The sequence below is a fragment of the Phacochoerus africanus genome, chromosome 5 (assembly GCF_016906955.1).
Source record: "Phacochoerus africanus isolate WHEZ1 chromosome 5, ROS_Pafr_v1, whole genome shotgun sequence".
Lineage (NCBI taxonomy): Eukaryota > Metazoa > Chordata > Mammalia > Artiodactyla > Suidae > Phacochoerus > Phacochoerus africanus.
In genome coordinates this window covers 19,874,004-19,893,524 of record NC_062548.1, presented here as the reverse complement: position 1 = coordinate 19,893,524, position 19,521 = coordinate 19,874,004, and the positions used below count along the sequence as shown (strand labels likewise).

General features: G+C 44.5%; 1 protein-coding gene across 1 annotated transcript in view; it reads right to left on the bottom strand.

Moving 5' to 3' along the window:
- Positions 1-19,521, bottom strand: part of XPO6 (exportin 6) — a 108,002-nt gene that overhangs the window by 48,127 nt on the left and 40,354 nt on the right. The window contains exons 4-8 of the mRNA XM_047780235.1: positions 18,979-19,176; positions 13,802-13,961; positions 12,409-12,486; positions 5,973-6,426; positions 2,582-2,708 (exon numbers count right to left, since the gene is read on the bottom strand). Coding sequence (XP_047636191.1) covers positions 2,582-2,708; positions 5,973-6,426; positions 12,409-12,486; positions 13,802-13,961; positions 18,979-19,176 — 1,017 coding nt within the window. The remainder of the gene's footprint in view (positions 1-2,581; positions 2,709-5,972; positions 6,427-12,408; positions 12,487-13,801; positions 13,962-18,978; positions 19,177-19,521) is intronic.

Below are 19,521 nucleotides of genomic sequence, written 5' to 3'. Positions count from 1 at the left end.
AAGAACCAGAACTTCTGGGTCCATGTCCAAAGAAGTAGGCATAAGACATGCAGCCTCCAAAACATGTTTAGCTTTCTTCTATACCACGTATGCTAAGATCCTATTTTATTTTTATTTATTTATTTATTTTTGTCTTTTTGCCATTTCTTGGGCCGCTCCCGTGGCATATGGAGGTTCCCAGGCTAGAGGTCGAATCGGAGCTGTAGCTGCCAGCCTACGCCAGAGCCACAGCAACGCGGGATCCGTGCCGCGTCTGCCACCTGCACCACAGCTCAAGGCAACGCCGGATCGTTAACCCACTGAGCAAGGGCAGGAATCAAACCCGCAACCTCATGGTTCCTAGTCTGATTCATTAACCACTGCGCCACGATGGGAACTCCTAAAATCCTATTTTAAATAGGGAGCAAAACTGCAGGACACTTTCATTCTGTTTTTCCAAATAAACCCCTTCTTTCTGACCTCAGCATTGGCTCCTTCGATCTCTTTCATTTCTGCTGCACTTATTCTAAGGGACCTATCAAATCCTTCTTTTTTTTTTTTTTTTCCTGGTCCCCTTTAAGATTTCTCTGGATCCATCTCGAAACTCTCCTACCTCTGATGTTTCTCTCCTTCCACCTCACCTCCTTTATCTCATCACTTCTTCTCTCCCTTCTTTGGCCTGATGAGCTCAGAGTGTTTCCTTCTTGCTCCACACTCACTGGCCCTTCTATCAGGGGTCTTGTCACTTTAACCTTTAACCCTCCTCCTCCACCCAGGCCTTTCCAAATCCCCTATTACTTACACACACACACTCCTTCCTAGCCTCCATCCTTGCCTCTCCTCTAGCCTTGTTGTATCAGTGATATTTAAACAACCAAAAAAAAAACCTATAACATCAGATGCCCTCACTGATCCAGCAGCTTCATCTCCAATATATACCAACAGAAAGAGATACACATGACACCAAAAGGCAGGTCCAAGAAAGTTCACTGTAACAGGATTCATGATCACCAAAAACTAAAAGTAGCCCAGATCAGCATGGCGTGGATTTTCTGACTTTCTATAAAACAATGACAACTACTGCCACTCACAACACAGGTGCATCTTGTAAAGGTAATGCTGAGTGAAAAAAGCCACACACAACAAATATACATTGTATGCTTCCATCTGGAGAAGTTCTAAAAGGGGCACAACTAAGCTGGGATGCTGAAGTCAGGTTACTCCTGGAGAGGAGGAAGGGGAAGTGATACGGAAGGGACACGAGGGGGTTTCTGGGGGTGCTGGTCATGTTCTATTTCTTGACTTAGGTCGTGGTAACACGGTTGGTTCATCTGGGGAAACTCATGAAGCTGTACGTGTATGATTTATGTGCTTTTCCATATGTGTGTGATACGTCAACATAAAGCTTATTTTAAAAAGACACGCAAATGGACACAAAAGTGACAGGACATGACAGAAATGTCCAAAACTGGACTGTGATGATGGCTGCACAAGTTTATAAATCTACCAAACATCACTGAATTGTACAATTAAACAGGTGAATGTCATAGTATGTAAACAATGGGTGAATGATCATAGTATGTAAACTGTATCTCAATAAAGCTGCTAAAATATATGGAGAAATAAAAAATACCGGGTCACTGGAATGTAAATTCAGAGAAGGAAAGTACTTTGCTTATGAGGGTTCTATGTCTAGTTCCTGAAATACAACAGGAGCTCAAAAAACATCTGCTGAGGAGTTCCCGTCATGACACAGTGGTTAACGAATCTGACTGGGAACCATGGGGTTGCAGGTTCGATCCCTGGCCTTGCTCAGTGGGTTAAGGATCCAGCATTGCCGTGGGCTGTGGTATAGGTTGCAGATGCAGCTCGGATCTGGCGTTGCTGTGGCTCTGGCGTAGGCCGGCAGCTAGAGCTCCCATTCGACCCCTAGCCTGGGAATCTCCATATGCCGTGGGAGCGGTCCTAGCAAAAGGCAAAAAGACAAAAAAAAATCTGCTGAATGGGGGAGACAACTGGACCCACCAAGGCTTAACTCCTGAGAGCGTCACTATTTATAATCTCCTCGTGGGACGTCGTAGTGACAGTTACAGATTGGAACTACTATACACTTGAATTTCAGACATTTTCTATATTTGGCTTCTCCAACATACTAGTGGCTAAGAGCACAGATTCTATGGGTTCAAATCCTGGCTCCACTGCTTACACTAACTGTACGATGCTCAGCAAGTTATTCTTTGTGCCTCAGTTTGTGGAATGGAGATGATAATAATACCCACCTCATAGGGTTGTTACGAAAGAGCAATGTGTTCCTCTTCACACAGTGAGCACTATTATGATAAATTATGATAAGCACTATTATGATAAATTTTTTTTGGAGGGGGTGGGCATGCCCACAGCATGTGGAAGTTCCCCAGCCAGGGATCAAACCCAGGCCATAGCAGTGACCCAAGCCACTACAGTGACAACGCCAGATCCTTAACCGCTACACCACAAGAGAACTCCGAAAGGTTTGAGAAAGTGCACAAAGACGTTCTTTCTCCCGAAAGTAACAAAGCAGACTTTGGGGGGTGGGAAGGGACAGGCAGCTCTGGTGCTTTACCTGATGAAATGTGTACTTGAACAGAAGTGTCAAAAACTCCACCACGGGGAACTGGGAGTAGGACTCAATTCTTCTTAGGTGAACACTCACAAAGAGCCGCAGAAAGTCAGTAAACTTCTCGATGTAGCTAAATAAGACAAGAAGACAAAAGGCACCAGTCAGAAACTCGGCCACCTCGGGAGAAGAGAACTCAAATTCAATCCAAATTTCTTTCAGTACACAACTGTACAGATTTATAACATATTGTCAGTTAAAAATATAAAGGCCTACAACAATTACCTACAGGTCAGGCAACCCTTCATTCCATTACCACCTGAAACATAGCAGAAAAGCAACTTTAATCCTCAGGCACTATCTAGAAAGGCATCTTATAAGCTAGTGCTCTCATATTTTCTAACTCAGTGTTATGCCCCCATTAAAGTGAAAGGAAATGACACTAAAAAGTCAATGGGCAGGTCATCTGTCATTTCAATGCGGCACGTCTAGAAGGCTGCTTTTCTTTGCTCGGAGGCCGAAATATTAAAACGAATGCACTAAAAAACCCCAAAACAAAACAAGGCTATACAAAAGGCAGGGTATCCAGGTAAGGCATAGTCAGGCTTGCTAAGATATTCATATATTGCGAAGATATTCAATATAATTCTCGTTTCATCCCCACCCTCTGGCTCCTGATGCTAATTAAACGTAGCACATCCCAATCCACTCTAAAACTGAGGTCAAAGGTAAGGGAGGAGGGCTGTTTGTCAGAGCTGGATAAGACCCGGGGACAATTTAGTGCTGCTTCATTTTACAGACGAGGCCCAGAGAGATAAAGCGACTGGCCAAGGCCACTCAGCCAGCTCATGGGACTCCCAATCCAGTGCTCTTTCTTTTCACATCCCAGTGAATCCCCAATTCATTTGTACTCAAAAATCATTTCACAGAAGAGGGTGGGTCACAGCTGCAAGGATAAAAGACCTTTGTTATTAAATTCACAGCACATCATCACTCTCACATGTCAGAAACTGTCATTTTAAGCCCCTAAATACCAAAAGGTGATTAGAAAATGAGATGGCTGTACCTCCATAAATCGTGTATCAGAGACTGATTAAGAACGAAAAACTAGGCCTTAGCCAAAAATTAAATGATCCCTAAAAGCAATTCTGAAACCCTAACTGCAAAAAGCTGGTTTTTTTGTTTTGTTTTGTTTTTGTTTTTAAGCAAAGATCTATGAGATAATAAAGGGGAAGACGATGACTACTACTCAGAAGAGCAAAACCGGCCTGTAAAGAAAATGTCCCATATTGTTCCTGGGACCTATCACCCTGAGGGAGGCCAATCTGTGGGAGCACCACCCCTAGGTAAGCTTATCTGCAGCTTAAAAAAAAAAAAAAATTTGTTTGATAAGGATCATGGGACCAAATACTTGAAAAACACTAAGGCACTAATCAACTGTTTTTAGAGATAGTTAAGTACAAAAAGACCTCTCTCCGAGGCCTTCAATCACTAATACTCAAGAGCAGGAACCTCTTTCCTTGCTCAGCTTATTCAAAGTCATCAACCAGTTTACGGCTTTCCAGGAAGATGCACTCAATTCCCTGCCACCCATAAAAGAATAAGGAGAAGTCCTGGGCCAAAGAGTGCACAATCTCAGTTTTATTTTAATCTCCAACCCAATTAAAAAAAAAAAAATACAAGTAAGACTGTTCAGTGGCTAAAACTCCAGATTTTATTTCACCTCATTTTCTTTCCCTTGCCCACCTTCTGGTACAGGTGCTAATGAGCAGTGGAAAGTTAGGAAAAAAAAGGCAGTAGAGAAGAGCAGCAGCAAGAAACCTGGTTAAGCAGCGCCTAAACAACTGAGAATGGACTTAGCTGTTTAGAATTAGTGGTAAGGGACCCAACAGCCAGGAAGCAAGCACACAGTATTGTTCATGTCACCTTTCTGCTTCCAGGTACCTCTCAGCTTTCGCAGGGCAATAGGAAGCATAGGATTAAAATATAAAACCAAGAGCACAAAAGTTACACGAGACAAAATCAGTACATAGATCATCCATGATGACATTTTTACATGACCCAAATGTAAGCCATAACAAACATTAGACTACAAGTAAAAGTGAAAAAACAACTGCTATCTGAGAGTTCGTATAAGCAGTCAGGTTACTGTTGTGGTTTTTTTAACGTATGAAAATATAGCCTTTCTTAACCAAAGCTGGAAAGGATGTAATATAAAGCTGTGTGTCTGAATGTTGATGCCTTCGAATTCAAATAGAAAGCAACACCAAATGATGAAAAATAAAACATATTACCATACCAGATTATGAGTTCTTTTGGGATTACACAAAGAAAATTTTACATAAAGCTTGTTTACAATGAACCAAACCAAAATAGTCCTATGTACCAATTGTTTTTAACTTTAGGAAGTTATTAAAATTGCTAAGTTTAAAAAGCACGAAAACTGTCTTAACGTTAGGCACTCGACTTTATATCCCGCTACTTACTTACTCTAAGGAAAAGGAAACGGCTTAACTCTGTACTGGGAAAAGTTGATTACGATACTAACAACTTTTGCTGCCAATCTGTAGTAAATATTTACTAATTCAATACAATTTATCTGTTTGAAAGTTTCTGAACAGTCAACATAATGCTCTTAATATAAATTTCCAACTTCCCCTCATTTTCACACCGCAGTAGTGTCATAGTAATGAAAGCTGTAAGACAGATAAACGACAAATCGTCTGTAAGGGAAACAAACAATGAGACGGGGGCCTCAGCATCCTGAGGGGTCATCGTTTGGCGTCCTCCGTGAAGAAAAGCTAGGGGATGCTAAGGCTCTGAACATTCAGGTGGACAACAAAGCAACGCAGGTACATGTGCCCACATTAACTTCTTCCTTGTGAGGAGAACTTGCCGCCAGTGTAAAACACACAATTATGACAACATTCCTACACACTGCGCGATGTCCCCTTGGGGAAAGTCAAAGAGTAAGAACCGACAAGCAACCTCAGGCGAGGAAGGGCGAGTACAGCTCCTGTACCTCCACAGGCCTCCTCTCCCGCTCTTGGCTACACATGAGCAGCAGTCTCAGTTTCTGCACCAAGTCAGACCTGCAGGCAAAGAGTGAGGAAGAGGGCGGACCAGGGTGGAAGGGAGGACAGGAGATGGATGGGCAAAGAAGACAACCAACCTACACACTTCACAAGCACTTTTCCAACTCAACTCCTTTCCCTTGACCACCCTAGCCCTTCCAGCTAAGCTCAGACTTACTGGTTCACACCTACCTCTCCTGTTCTCACCAGGAGCCCCAGATTCTGAAACCAAAGAGGATTACAGACACTAGGCAGCACACAACGGGATCAACAGTCAAGGCCCATTGTCAGGGCACAGCTGACTCCACACCCGTCTGCATTACCTCTCATCGAGTTCTTCTAGCCTGCTCTTCACTGTGTGGGCATTGTTATCCTTGGTGATTTTCTGCAGGAGGTAGAAAGTCTGCTGGAACATACGCAGTAAGTACTCCTCGAATTCCATAGGCACGCAGTTCTTGGACATGAGTTCATTGATGCAGGACATGGCCAGGACCCCAAGCCGGCCGCGCTCCTGACCCAACACACAGTTCTGGCTGCTGCCGTTAACTGATGCCATCTTTCTGGCCCGGATGTCGCAGCCAAAGCGCGCAAAGTGGAAGATGGTGGTAAGGAGGGACGGGGTGATGCTGGCAGAGAGAGGAATCCAACTGAAGAGGTGGGCCAGGCACTCCAAGGCCAGGGAACAGATATACTCACTCTCCACGTCAAGGATGGGGATTGGCTGATTCAACAGTTTGGCTGAACTGGGACTCTGCAACAGGTTACTCAGTAAGTCACCTGAAACACAAAAGGCCTTTGAGATACACACGATCAACTCGCTTACAAACCAATGTACGTAATTCTTCTTTTAAAAAACAAAAAAAACCCACAACCAAGCATTAATATACAGTAGAGGTTCTCCAGCACCTCGGGGGTTCACAAATTCATAACTCTTTTTAAGAGAATACTATTGTCTTCCTCACTTTTATTATCTTACAAGTGTACCACGGAGCTTTCCAGAGGCGACAGTCTATGTGATATGCAACAGAGAAAAAGCAAAAGTTACCTCATTAAGCTACGTAAGAAAGAGAATGACAAAAGTGTAAAGTAATACCGCTCTTGTCAGTACATCTTTTTGTTTACTTTGGAAAAGTTATTTTTCATTAAGATATGTTATCTGTTAAAAAAATAAAATAAAAAATAAAAAAATAAAAAGGTATGTTATCTGTACATATGTACTGAGTTCATCACAGTTACTTTTAAGTACTTCCGAACTGTCTTAGTTTTAATATCAATAGATAAAACCCAGAAAACTCTTTGAGGGCCTCAATAATTTTTTTTAAAGTAAAGGGGTCCAGGGTGGGCAAAAGGGGGGAAGGTGGTAAAAAGGTACGAACTTTCCTTTTTAAGGCAAATACGTCCTGGGGATGTAATGTACACTACAGTGACTAGAGTTAACAATACTGACCGTATATATTTGAAAGTTGCTAAGAGAGTAAAATAAGAAAAAAAAAAAATGTGTATCTATGGGTGGTAATGGATGTTAACTAGATTCACACTTGTGATCATTTTGCAATATACACCTACAGCAAATTATTATGTTGTATATCTGGAATTAACACTAACCATGTTATATGTCAATTATATGCCAATTTAAATTAAAAAAAAAAAAAAAAAGGAGGGACTTCCCATTGTGGCTCAGTGGTTAACCTGACCAGTATCCATGAGGACTCGGGTTCAATCCCTGGCCTCGCTCAGTGGGTTAAGGATCTAGCATTGCCATAGCTGGGGTGTAGGTCAGAGGCGCAGCTCGGATCTGGCGTGGCTGTGGCTGTGGCGTAGGCCAGCAGCTGTAGCTCTGATTCGACCCCTAGCCTGGGAATTCCATGAGCCACGGGAGTATCCCTCGAAAGCAAAAAAAAAAAAAAAAAAAAAGACCCTATTCTTTAGTTCAGAGGAATTTTTCCAGAATGGGAGTCCAAGGAAAGGGAAAAAAGCAAAACATCAATGATAATAAGGTGTTTACTATTAACATCTAAGACAGTGATAAGAACCACTTCGTATGCTCTTGTTATTTGCTTGGTGCTGCACTTAGCACTTTACACACATGTTCTCATTCAACGCTCCCAGCTCTAACGTAAGTATAATTATTATCTGCATGATTTACACAATGTTAGTATAACTAAAACACAGATAGATTAGTTTTTCAGCTAGTCAAAGGCAGAGCTAAAACTAAAACCCAGGTCTGGCCCAAAGACTATGCTCCTTCCCAGAAGCCAGGTCAGGAACAATTATGCAGCCAGGAAAAAAGATTAGTCAGAGAGCTAATATTCAGATATAGAAAAATATATAAAATCTAAAAATCTAAAGTTGTAAGTAAAACAGTATGTGTACACCAGGACCCAAACTGTAAAAGGATATAAGCATGAGGACAAAGACGGAACAGGATTACGAAGAGGTAAAGCCTGTTTATGTGGGTAGGATGATCTCTGATTTTCTTCCCTCAAAACAGGTATCTTTTCTTTTCTTTTTTTTTTTTTTGCTTTTTTAGGGCCCCACCCATGGCATATGGAAGTTCCCAGGCTAGGGGCTCAATCAGAGCTGCAGCCACAGCAACACAGGATGCAAGCTGTGCCTGCAACCTACACCACAGCTCACGCCAATGCCGCACCCGACCCACTGATGGAGGCCAGGGATTGAACCTGCATCCTCATGGATACTAGTTGGATTCATTTCCACCACACCACTACGGGAACTCCAAAACAAGTGTCTTTTAATGTTGTTTCTCAATAAAAATGATTTTACTCAACTTTAAATGTCTGGAGGAATTTTAGTAAATCGTAGGTGAATTTTTCCAAAATGGTATCATGATCAAAGTGAAAGAAACCACCAGGGAAGAGAGAGCCTGCTTCATGCTGCGACATCTCCAGAGCAAAGCTGAGGGAGCTCTAACAAGCTCCTTGTGCACCAGGACACACTGATCACAAAACCTGTGAGCGACATCATGGTCCCTGAACGGGGCCAGATGCTGGTGGTGATAACGTATCCACTCCCACGAAGGAGTACGTGGGCAATGCCAGGGCATTTACTAACTTGGAAATGACCCAGACATGAGTGGGACACTGGCTTTTCATGCAAAGATCCCCTTTTTAATTTTCTTAATTACTGAAATTCTGTATGTGTTCTATTCAGTTCTACGTGACTCACTCAGAGCTGCTCAACCTCAGCACTATTCACATTTGGGTAAAAGATTCTCCAGTGTTGTTCTGTGCACTGTAGGATATTCAGCAGCAGCCCTGGCCTCCGCTCACCAGATGCCAGTGGTACCCTCTTCCTTCAGTTGTGTTAACCCACAAATTTCTCCACATTGCCAAACATCCCCTGCAGGGTAATAAAATCACCCCGACTGAGAGCCTCGGACCTAACTGTAGCCTCCGTCCAGTCAAATGGGGGGGGGAAACTCTTCAAGGAAGCTTTGGGAGGAGGAAACAAGATCACCGGGGTTGTGACTGACCTTCCCAAGCCCTACTTTTCTGGAGGTGAAAAGATGTGCAAGTGCACAAACACGTGCACCTTGGAAAGTTTGCGAAAAAATCAGGAAGGTGTAAACTGGTCTCACGGATTCGGGCTAAGACATCTTCACCCTGAAAAGCTTACCATCACTAGCGGATGCACAGATCTATATTTACAACTAAATACCACGTGGGCAAGGAGAATATGGCCCCTGCATTTTTAGCACCGAACCATCAAAGCTAACTCACAACTACAGTATCAATGTGATTTCCCTCGGTTCACTTTCTTCCCATTTGCCAAGCAAAGAGCAGTGAGGACAAGAGAGGCTGAGGGAGAGGCTGAGGCTGCAAGGGTGCGGAAGGCAGCCGCAGCCTCCGCAGAGGGCGCATCCCCACCTCCTAGGCTCCCTCGCTGCTCAGGAGGGAGCCGCTCTCTGAGAGTGACTGAGACAGCCAAGTGAGGACAGAGTGTCCACGTCCCTGTCCCACCCCTTCCTGGAGATGTGACCTCGGGGCACGTTACCCGCCCACCCCCACCCCGGCCAGGAACCCCAATTTCCTTATTTGTAAATGAGTAGATGAGGAAAGTAAACCATCACCGGCTTCACAGGACTCGGATCTACTGAGGTGAGTTTCGGAGACGAGGCAACAATTCGGGGAACTATTCTGAGACGTAAACTACACACACCTGTCAAACCTTGTTCTACATCCAGACTGTGAGAGCAGCTGTTGCAGGGATTTTACTCTTTGCAAGTGAGCAGACAGAATATGACATTACAAAAAAGTATATGAGAAAAGAGACCAAAAGCCCACAGGGCCAAGCCTGAGGGGCAGCTGGGCAGGCCAGTGAGAGACTGGCAGGGGCTGCTGCGGGGCTGTGTTTAGGAATTCTCTGGCTTACTCTCTGGGCCCTAAGATTCCTCAGAATGAATTTTCTCCATAAAACTGAACTCAAAGTCAAGAAAGCGAAAGGATTTTCTAGAATTTGACTGCTTAACTTGGTGTCTTAAGGACACCAAGGCAATTTAGTAAGCAAATAAATGTTGATTAAATCATCAGCATTGCCCAAACCAGTGGAGCAAGAGCTGATGACTTCACTTGCAACTGTCATAAAGAGGAAAAAAAGGTAACGAATGAACATGCAATTCTCTTTCAAAAAAAAAGAGGAAGTATACCTCTTAAGTACACCAGCTTAAAAGATTACTTAACTCCCTAGTCCACCCCCTGGTCTCAATTTATTTTGCTTTTTCTTGATATTAAAAATCAAGACTTCGGAGTTCCCGTCGTGGTTAATGAAATCTGACTAGGAACCATGAGGTTGCGGGTTCAATCCCTGGCCTTGCTCAGTGGGTTAAGGATCCGGCGTTGCCGTGAGCTGTGGTGTAGGTTGCAGACGCGGCTCGGATCTCGCATTGCTATGGCTGTGGCGTAGGCCAGGGCTGCAGCTCCAATCAGACCCCTAGCCTAGGAACCTCCATATGCCACAGGTGCGGCCCTAGAAAAGACAAAAAAACAAAAAGACCCCCCCCCCCCAAAAAAAAATCAAGACTTCAAACAAAAAAAAAATTTTTTTTTTTTTTTTTTGCTTTTTAGAGCCACACCCACAGCATTTGGAGATTCCCAAGCTAGGGGTCGAATCGGAGCTATAGCTGCCAGCCTATACCACAGCCACAGCAATGCCAGATCCAAGCCTCGTCTGTGACCTATACCACAGCTCACGACAACAATGGATCCTTAACCCACTGAGCAAGGCCAGGGATCAAACCCACATCCTCATGGATACTAGTCGGATTCGTTTCCACTGAGCCACGACAGGAACTCCAAACACCCTCCTTAAAAATGAAGGGTTGGAGTTACTGTTGTGGCACAGTGGAAGCAAATCCTACAAGTACCCATAAGGATGTGGGTTCGATCCCTGGCCTCACTCAGTGGGGTCAGGGACCCAGGAGCTATGGTGTAAGTCGCAGACATGGCTGGGGGCCCACATTGCTGTGACTGCGGCATAGGCTGAGAGCTGTAGCTCCCTTTCAGCCCCTAGCCCGGGAACTTCCACATGCTCTGGGTGTGGCCCTAAAAAGCAAACATAAATAAATAAATAAAAATCAGTAAAAAGAAAAAAAAAAATTAAAATGAAGGGTTACCACTAAGGACAAATAAAATTCAATTTTCTGTAGGCTTTTAATATATTCTAGAACTCTGTAACAGTTTTTGATCTAAGAACTATGACCAATGACTAACAGTTTTTAATCTAAGTATGACAAACAGAATTGGAGTCAGGAAACTATAAGCAGTCCTCAAAACTTCAGTAACTGCAAGAATTTCAACTTCCACATATTAACAACAGGCAACATGGAACAGTCTGGGCTCAGAGAGGTCTGATTTCAACAGCCTATTTCCTTAAGGTAAAAGAGAAAGGTGTGGAAATACTTCTCATTAGCCACATCAACCTTTACAGTAGAGGAAGAAGGGCCGTTTCACAGGATGTACTCTACTTGAAAAGCATTTGTGTTCACTTAGTGTAAACAGAAGCCATTTAGAAACTAAAAGTTCCTGCTCAGACACAATTTCCTCTTTCCATCCATCCTTGAAAGGAGCCATGTTTAGGTGAACTGCACTCTGACTTCTGAAACAGATATTAATACAACTGTGGACAGCAATCAGCCCCCAGTAAACTATTTAATGGCCACTCTAAGTATGCCCACGCTTTATCAAATGCATCTCAAGGGCTGTAAGCCATCGCTGATGACTGCACACTGGTCTCCCATCTCTCTAGGCCAACATGACTTTTCCCTGAGCCCATGGGTGAGAAACCACTCCACGCTCCCAGGTCCCCACCCCCTTCGGGCTGCCACCTGTGGCCTGACCCCTGCCTAACTGCAAAGCAGACCCATCATGCCCACAAGCTCCTATCGACCTCAGCATGAGTCATACAGCCACGAATTTGAGAAAAAGGAAAAACCACACCAGGGGGGACAGCAGTCAGAAGCTGAAGGGGACGGGAGTAGATGACGGAAGATCAAAGGCATCATCTTCCTGATGGGCAAGGAAGAAACAAACTATGTTGAACTATGCTGTTCAAAATATAATATTAGAAACACAAGTAACTCACAAGGAACTAAGAAAGCTACTCAGAAGACAAGGGGCAGAGAGGCCAAAAATAGATTAAGGAAGAATCTGCATCTGTATCTGGCATAGATAAGCAATTGCTACCCTGCTGAGACCCTCGATTGCATTTAAAAAGAGGAACACAAGTGTGTGCAGACCATACCACTTTCTCCTGAGGTCGGGGATGGTGGTGGGGTGGCGGCAGTCACGCTGTGTTTGTCCCAGACAGTCTCCAAGATACCTACCAAGAAAGGAAAAACTGAGTTTAAGAGAGAAATAAAACCCAACATATGAAAATCAGATTCAGAAAAACGATGTGTTGATACCTCTGATCAAACAAACATCAGTATTTAGGAGTTCCCATCGTGGCTCAGTGGTTAATGAACCAGACTAGTATCCACGAGGAAATGGGTTCAGCCCCAGTCTCACTCAGTGGGGTAAGGATCTCAGCATTGCTCTGAGCTGTGGTGTAAGCTGGAGGCTGCAGCTCCCATTCAACCCCTAGCCTGGGAACCTCCATATGCCGCAGGTATAGCCCTAAAAAGACAAAAGACCAAAAAAAAAAAAATCATATCACAATTAAAAATATCTTAACGCCAAGAGATATCAGACATGGTCCCTAACTCTAGAAATTTAACACCTGGTTGTGGATGTCAATACATATGCGCTGAATGAATAAATGCTCTGAGGTCTGGGTTTCCCCCGAAGCATTTGGGGAAGGATGGGGGGTACAAATGACAAGGTTACCTTTAATCAAGCACTCTTACAACCAATTTTAAGTGCTTACTACATGCCAAGCACTTCTGTAAACACATGCAAAAAAAAAAGGAAAAAAAAAGTTCCCAGACATCCAAGAAGCCTGTATAGAAAAAGCCAGAGATATAACACTTCTTTTCCCTACATTTCTTCCAACAGCATGGCTCAGCCTCATGGCCTAGCGATGCCCTGCTCCTCAGAACCAGCAGCTACACGGGCAGCTCAGCAGGCACAGCCCGCTCTCCGTGCAGGGGCTCCACCCTCTCCCCACCTTTCTGTCTCACTCTGCAGTTTGCTTTCTGCTTATTCTTACCCCTCACTCCTGGTCACGAGGCTCTAATACAACAGACAAGATGACGGAGCAAATGCTGCATACGACTACAAGCCGGCTCCACACCTTGTCTCACTTCCCTACTCAGCATCTGAAATGTTCACATCTTCTTCCTCCCCTTTCTCCTAATCTTAAATTCAAGCCACCTTAAATAAATGCTGCTTGCCATCCACTTTGCAATGCAGCAGTCAGAATTTCAATCACATTCCTATGACCTGGTCCATACCTCATTAATCGCAGCCATAGTGAGGACCAAATAAAAGATTTTAAAAGGAAAATAAATCACATTTTTTGAGGTCCTACTGTGTGCCAGGCACTGGGCTAGTTGCTGGAAATATGGCACCACTTTCTTTTTTTATGCTTGGTCTCAATAACAGCTAAAACAGCTGCTCAAAATGTCTCAGTGCCAAGGCCTGGGTTCTGGGCATCTGCAGGCAGCCTGCCTTTTGGTGCCACCCCAACTGCTCACCTGTCAGTAGGCCAAGCACAGTCTGCACCTGGTCCAGCAGCAGCTTCCGCAACTCCTCCTTCCGAGCCACGCTGAGATCCTCACGGGGACAAGCCAGCTCTTCTGAAGTTGTCTTCAACATAATCAGCCCAAGGGGAGTTGTCACAGGGGACTGGATCAACTGCCAAGAAAAGACAGGTTCTGAGCAGAGTGTTTGGCTAATTAGGATACAAGGAAGAGTGACTAAAGGTAAACCTGTGAAGTACAGTCATCCCTCAGTATCCTCGGTGGGGCAGGGGACCCCCAAGGACCCCCAAATCCAAGGACATTCAAGTCCCTTATATTCAATGGTGTAGTGCAGTCAGCCCTCATAGCCAAGGATGCAAATCCCATGGAAACGCAGTATCAACTGTACCTCTGTGTGTTTAATCTTATATGAACAGGCTACATAAAGTCAACTCTTTAGAAAAATGACAGGGTACACTTAAGTACCTTTTTTAACTATTCAAAATATTCTTTTTTTTTTTCTTTTTGCTTGGTAGGGCCACACCCACAGCATATAGAGGTTCCCAAGCCAGGGGTGGAATTGGAGCTGCAGCTGCCGGCCTGCACCACAGCAATGCCAGATCCAAGTCGAGTCTGCGACCTACACCACAGCTCATGGCAACGCCAGATCCTTAACCCAAAGATCGAGGCCAGGGATTGAATCCACAACCTCATGGTTCCTATTTGGATTCATTTCCGCTGAACCACGACACAAACTCCGATTCTCATCTTATTTTAAAGACAAAATTCTAATACCACGAACTTAAAAACAAGAAAACAATGCTCTTTTTCACCTAACATGATAATTTTTATACACGTCCCTACTCCCAACAGAGCCTTGGTTACTCTGCCCAGGTTAATATATTAGTGATTAAGATATGTGTAAACCAATTTGTGATATCTTTCCAACATTCAGGTGTTAAAACAACTTCACAGTTCGAAGCTTTGCATGCTTCACCAAAGTTCAAGATTAAACATGCAGCAGAGCAGAAACATGCATACACATCACTAAACTATGATAGTTATGATGTCGCAAATACCTACATAGCAAATTAACCTACAATATCCACTATACCACAGGAAAGTTTCCTTAAATAAGAGACAGAAAAAAAGGTCCACTTTCAAGAGCATAACACTACTTACATCTTTCTAATCATTTTCACAAAATTCCAAGCATTTATTTTTTTAGTTTCCAGAAATGGTAAAAGTAATCACGGTTTGATTAAAATTCTGTTGGGTTATATGCTACGATCTATAAAAGAGCAAACAAAAGCACCTGACCATTTTCTGTAATCATAATTTAACTTTAAATGGAGTTCATTCCTTGATAAAAGAGTTAAGTTTTTTTAATGTACTCAATCTGTAAGATGTGACCCTTAGGGAAGAGGAGGACACCCGGGAGTGCGCCCAGACAGAAAGGCTCTTCTCCACTTCAAAAAACACACAGGGCACTTCTGGGCCCTTGAAAACAACCCTCCACACGGCAGACCAAGGAACCACGCATCCCCAAAGAACAGTACTCAATTAACGGGGACCTAGGAGGAATCCAGCTGTCCTCAAGGAGCACTGCATAAAACCATCGGCAAGTAATGATGTGTTCCAAACGGTATTAAATCTGTTCTCTTGAATTTTAAAACTTCAAGTACATCCTCCAGAAGCTTTCCCTTCATTTTCCACAAGCGTGGGCTCTTTCTAACACCAACTTCAACTCAGATAATGCAGCAGAGGGGAAACGAGAACTCCCTTCTCCAACCATTTCTCTTTACATGATAAAGCAGAACTTCCTAAGCACCTCCTTTCACTCCGACCCCTTCTGGGGATTGTCCCTAAAGATTTTCCTGACTTCTCCCCTTTCACTTCTTTCTTTCTCCTCCACTTTTGTCTCTATTTTCACCCAAGACCTCATCCTTACTCTCTCAGGTGGGAATGACTCATATTGCAAATATTCCATGGGGCAATACTTTCCTGTATATGTGAAATGCTTCTGTGCTCTCCAGAAATTAAAAAAAAAAAAAAAAAAAAGCCTATAATATGGGAAATATATCTTAAAGGCCCTCCTTTAGTGGAAGGAAGCCAAAAAAGCTTTCAGATGGTTTAATCAAAAGATCATATGATAGCGAAACTGATTTCAGAACCAGTTTGGTCCTGTTTACCAATACCTGAAGAAAAAATTTACTTTATTATCATTATCAGAAATGTCAGCGATTGAGCATGTTCTTGGCATGGCTTTCATGTCTCTGGTTCTCATGCGTGACTAAGAAGCAGAGAGTGATACAACTGGAAAGAATTATAAAGATTACTTAATCCAATACTCTCATTTTACAAAGAAAGGAGGAGGCTCACATAAGCGGCAGGAGTTGCTAAAATCAAGGTGATCCGGAGTTCCCATAGTGGCTCAGTGGTTAATGAATCCGACTAGGAACCATGAGGTTGCAGGTTCGATCCCTGGCCTTGCTCAGTGGGTTAAGGATCCGGCATTGCCCTGAGCTGCGGTGTAGGTTGCAGACACGGCTCGGATCCCACATTGCTGTGGTCTTGGCGTAGGCCGGCAGCTATAGCTCCGATTCAACCCCTAGCCTGGGAACCTCCATATGCTGCAGGAATGGCCCAAGAAATGGCAAAAAGACAAAAAAAAAAAAAAAGAAAGGTGATCTGTGACAAAAATGGATGCAGACCCCAAACCCACTGCCTCCGGGTCCAGTGCCCCTTCCACTGTGAGGTGTTTCAGTCAGGAAGGCTGCGCGAGCTGAAAGGAGTCATTTCTGGACGGTGCAGAGCCGGAGGTGGGGGGAGAAAGGAGGACAACTCTCCCCACTGAGCCTCCAGGAGCACCTCACCTAAAACTGCTCTTCCGAATTCTCATCTATCCTCATTAATTATACTTAATGAGCAGACAGAAAGGACATGCTCCCCCGCGGGGCCACTGCTGCTTCTCGCGAGACAAGCCACTAACCGGCCCAAGAAGGAACCCCCTCAGACCCTCACCTTCCTGGTCCCGTCCATCTCCATGGAGGTCCTGGCTCCCGCCTTCAGAGCCACGGAGAGTTACTACCACAACTGCTTTGCAACGTGGAGTGAAGGCAACCGTGTCGGAGGACACCCTCAAGGCCCCTGGCCTCTCCTCAGGTTCTCTGCACGGCTATTCTCTCCGCCAACAACGGCTCCCCCGGCTGCCCACCCGGCTCACTCCATCCCTTCCACTCAGGTTTCCGCTCACATGGCTCTGCCTCTGGGAAAAGGCTTCCATGGCCATCCCGTCTAAATAACACCCCTGGTATTTTCCTCTTCCTCACCCCAGATTTCGTTTTCTCACAATACCGTTTAAACTACTTGCAAAAAATTTATTTGCTTATTGCTTACTGATGCCTCCGTCCAGGGATTATCAACTCCAGGAAGGCGGGTCATTTGTTCATTACTACACCCCCGCATGTGCTTAGTACATGGCTAGACTTCAACATGGTTTAGGGGATAAATGCATAAATCTCCTTCACAATATCAATTCAATAAATCGATGAGATTTGATCCATCACGATATCAACTACAATCAATCAACTACAATAGCAATTAAATGAATCACTACAGAAAACGAAATAATCGTAAATGAAGAATTTTTGTGCTGCTTTGAGAGGTAATACGAGAGAAGCAACACGGATGCTATAGGGAGAGCAAGCAGAACATGAGAAAATGGGATTGACTGCTCTGAAAGATTCTGAACCTACAGTCCCTGAGACGATAACCAATTTTCAAAGAATTTTGTTTCTATATTCTGTTCATTATACCCATTTCCTACATGCCCAAGACTTCCTCAATAATATAATAACATTTCCAACTTTATCACAGGATTCAAAGAAACAAAAGCATCTTCCTCTTGGCTTTTTGGCTATTCCCGGATGACTTCCCAATCCTGACCCCAGATCCACACGCCCTCATGTCTCACTAGACATGCACAGAAGGAACACACAAATCTTAACTGCATCTTCTGCCAAACTGAATTCACCGTCGTCTACCCAAACCCATTTCCTCTTCCTTCATCCCTGCCCTGTGAGCCAGGAACTTGGAACGCAGTCTGGCTTCCTCCTCCCCTCAGCCCTACATCCTAGCTCCTGCTCAGAGCCTCTTGACTCTGCCTCCTCCGTGCTCGCCGCCCTCCACCAGGCAGGCCCCTGCTTGGGCTCAGGTCCCCGGGCTCACCCAGACTTCTCCAGCAGCAGCCTACCTGGCCTCCTTCACTCCATCCTCACCCCTCTGAAATCCAGACTCCACAATGTTGCTAGTGCTGTTATACCAGCATCAAAATATGGCCACACTGTCCCCCTTTTCCAAACTTTTCGACAGTTCCCAAGGAAACACTATGAATTAAACAGTGACACCCCCTGCAAGAGCAAGGCCCTTCCTGCTCTGGCCTCGCCCCTCAACCTAGGCTCTCACTTGACTACCTCACATCACCATCACCACTGAAAACGCCCCAGCTCTTCAGTCGAAACGCTGTGCCACCACCGCACTCGGCACAATACTCCCTACGGCCATGAACATATATTGTCGGGTAATTATTATTTGCATCACTATCTTCTCACTAAACTCTAACGTCTCTGAAGGCTTCATCCTTGCACCCAATACCCGGCACCTAACAGGCTTTCAAATATTTGCTGGGCAAAACTTCCCAACAGGTTAAAAGCAGCTAGGTCCCCCACCCCCAGCCGCTTTCTCCACTGCGGAGAGGTCCAACATGTGTCAAGAATACAAAGTTAGGTGAATGAGATCATCTACCCCACGACCCCACCCCTGCAGCTCCAAAATTCCTCATCTTGGAGTTCCCGTCATGGCACAGCAGAAACAAATCCGACGAGGAACCATGAAGTTGCAGGTTCGATCCCTGACCTCTCTCAGTGGGTTAAGGATCCCGAATTGCCGTGAGTTCTGTGAGTTGTGGCGTAGGTCGCAGATGCGGCTAGATCTGGCATTGCTGTGGCTCTGGCTTGGGCCAGTAGCAACAGCTCTGATTAGACCCCTAGCCTGGGAACCTCCATATGCCCAAGTGCAGCCCTAAAAGGACAAAAGACAAAAGACAAAAAAAAAAATCCTCAAGACAAGAAAATAATCACTTCCACAAACAAACTATTTACAAGATAAAGTTTCTATAGGTATCTTCCTACCTGTAAAATGTTAGTAAAAAAGTCATGGTAGAACATAGGCCAATCTTGACGGCCAATGTCAACAATCACTTTGCAGAGCTTGTTCCGGATGAAGTAAGGTAAGGTTTTGTGGTGAGCCAAGAGGAGTTTGGGCAGGCAGCTACGGATTTCCATCTTATCCTGAGATGGGACCCCAAGCCACATTTTATTGATCAGATTCTGAAAAACAAGAATACACCTTTTAAGTTAAAAATCTATACACAAAACAAACTGGTTCTCATCCAACAGCAGCTATATCCCTCATCAAGAAACTCTGCCTTGGAGTTCCCATTGTGGCGCAGTGGAAACAAATCCGACTAGGAACCATGAGGACGCGGGTTCGATCCCTGGCCTCGCTCAGGTTAGGGATCCGGCATTGCCGTGAGCTGTGGTGTAGGTCGCAGACGAGGCTCAGATCTGGTATTGCTGTGGCTGTGGCACAGGCTGGTAGCAACAGCTCCAATTGGACCCCTACCCTGGGAACCTCCACATGCCTCGGGTGCAGCCCTAAAAAAAGACAAAAAG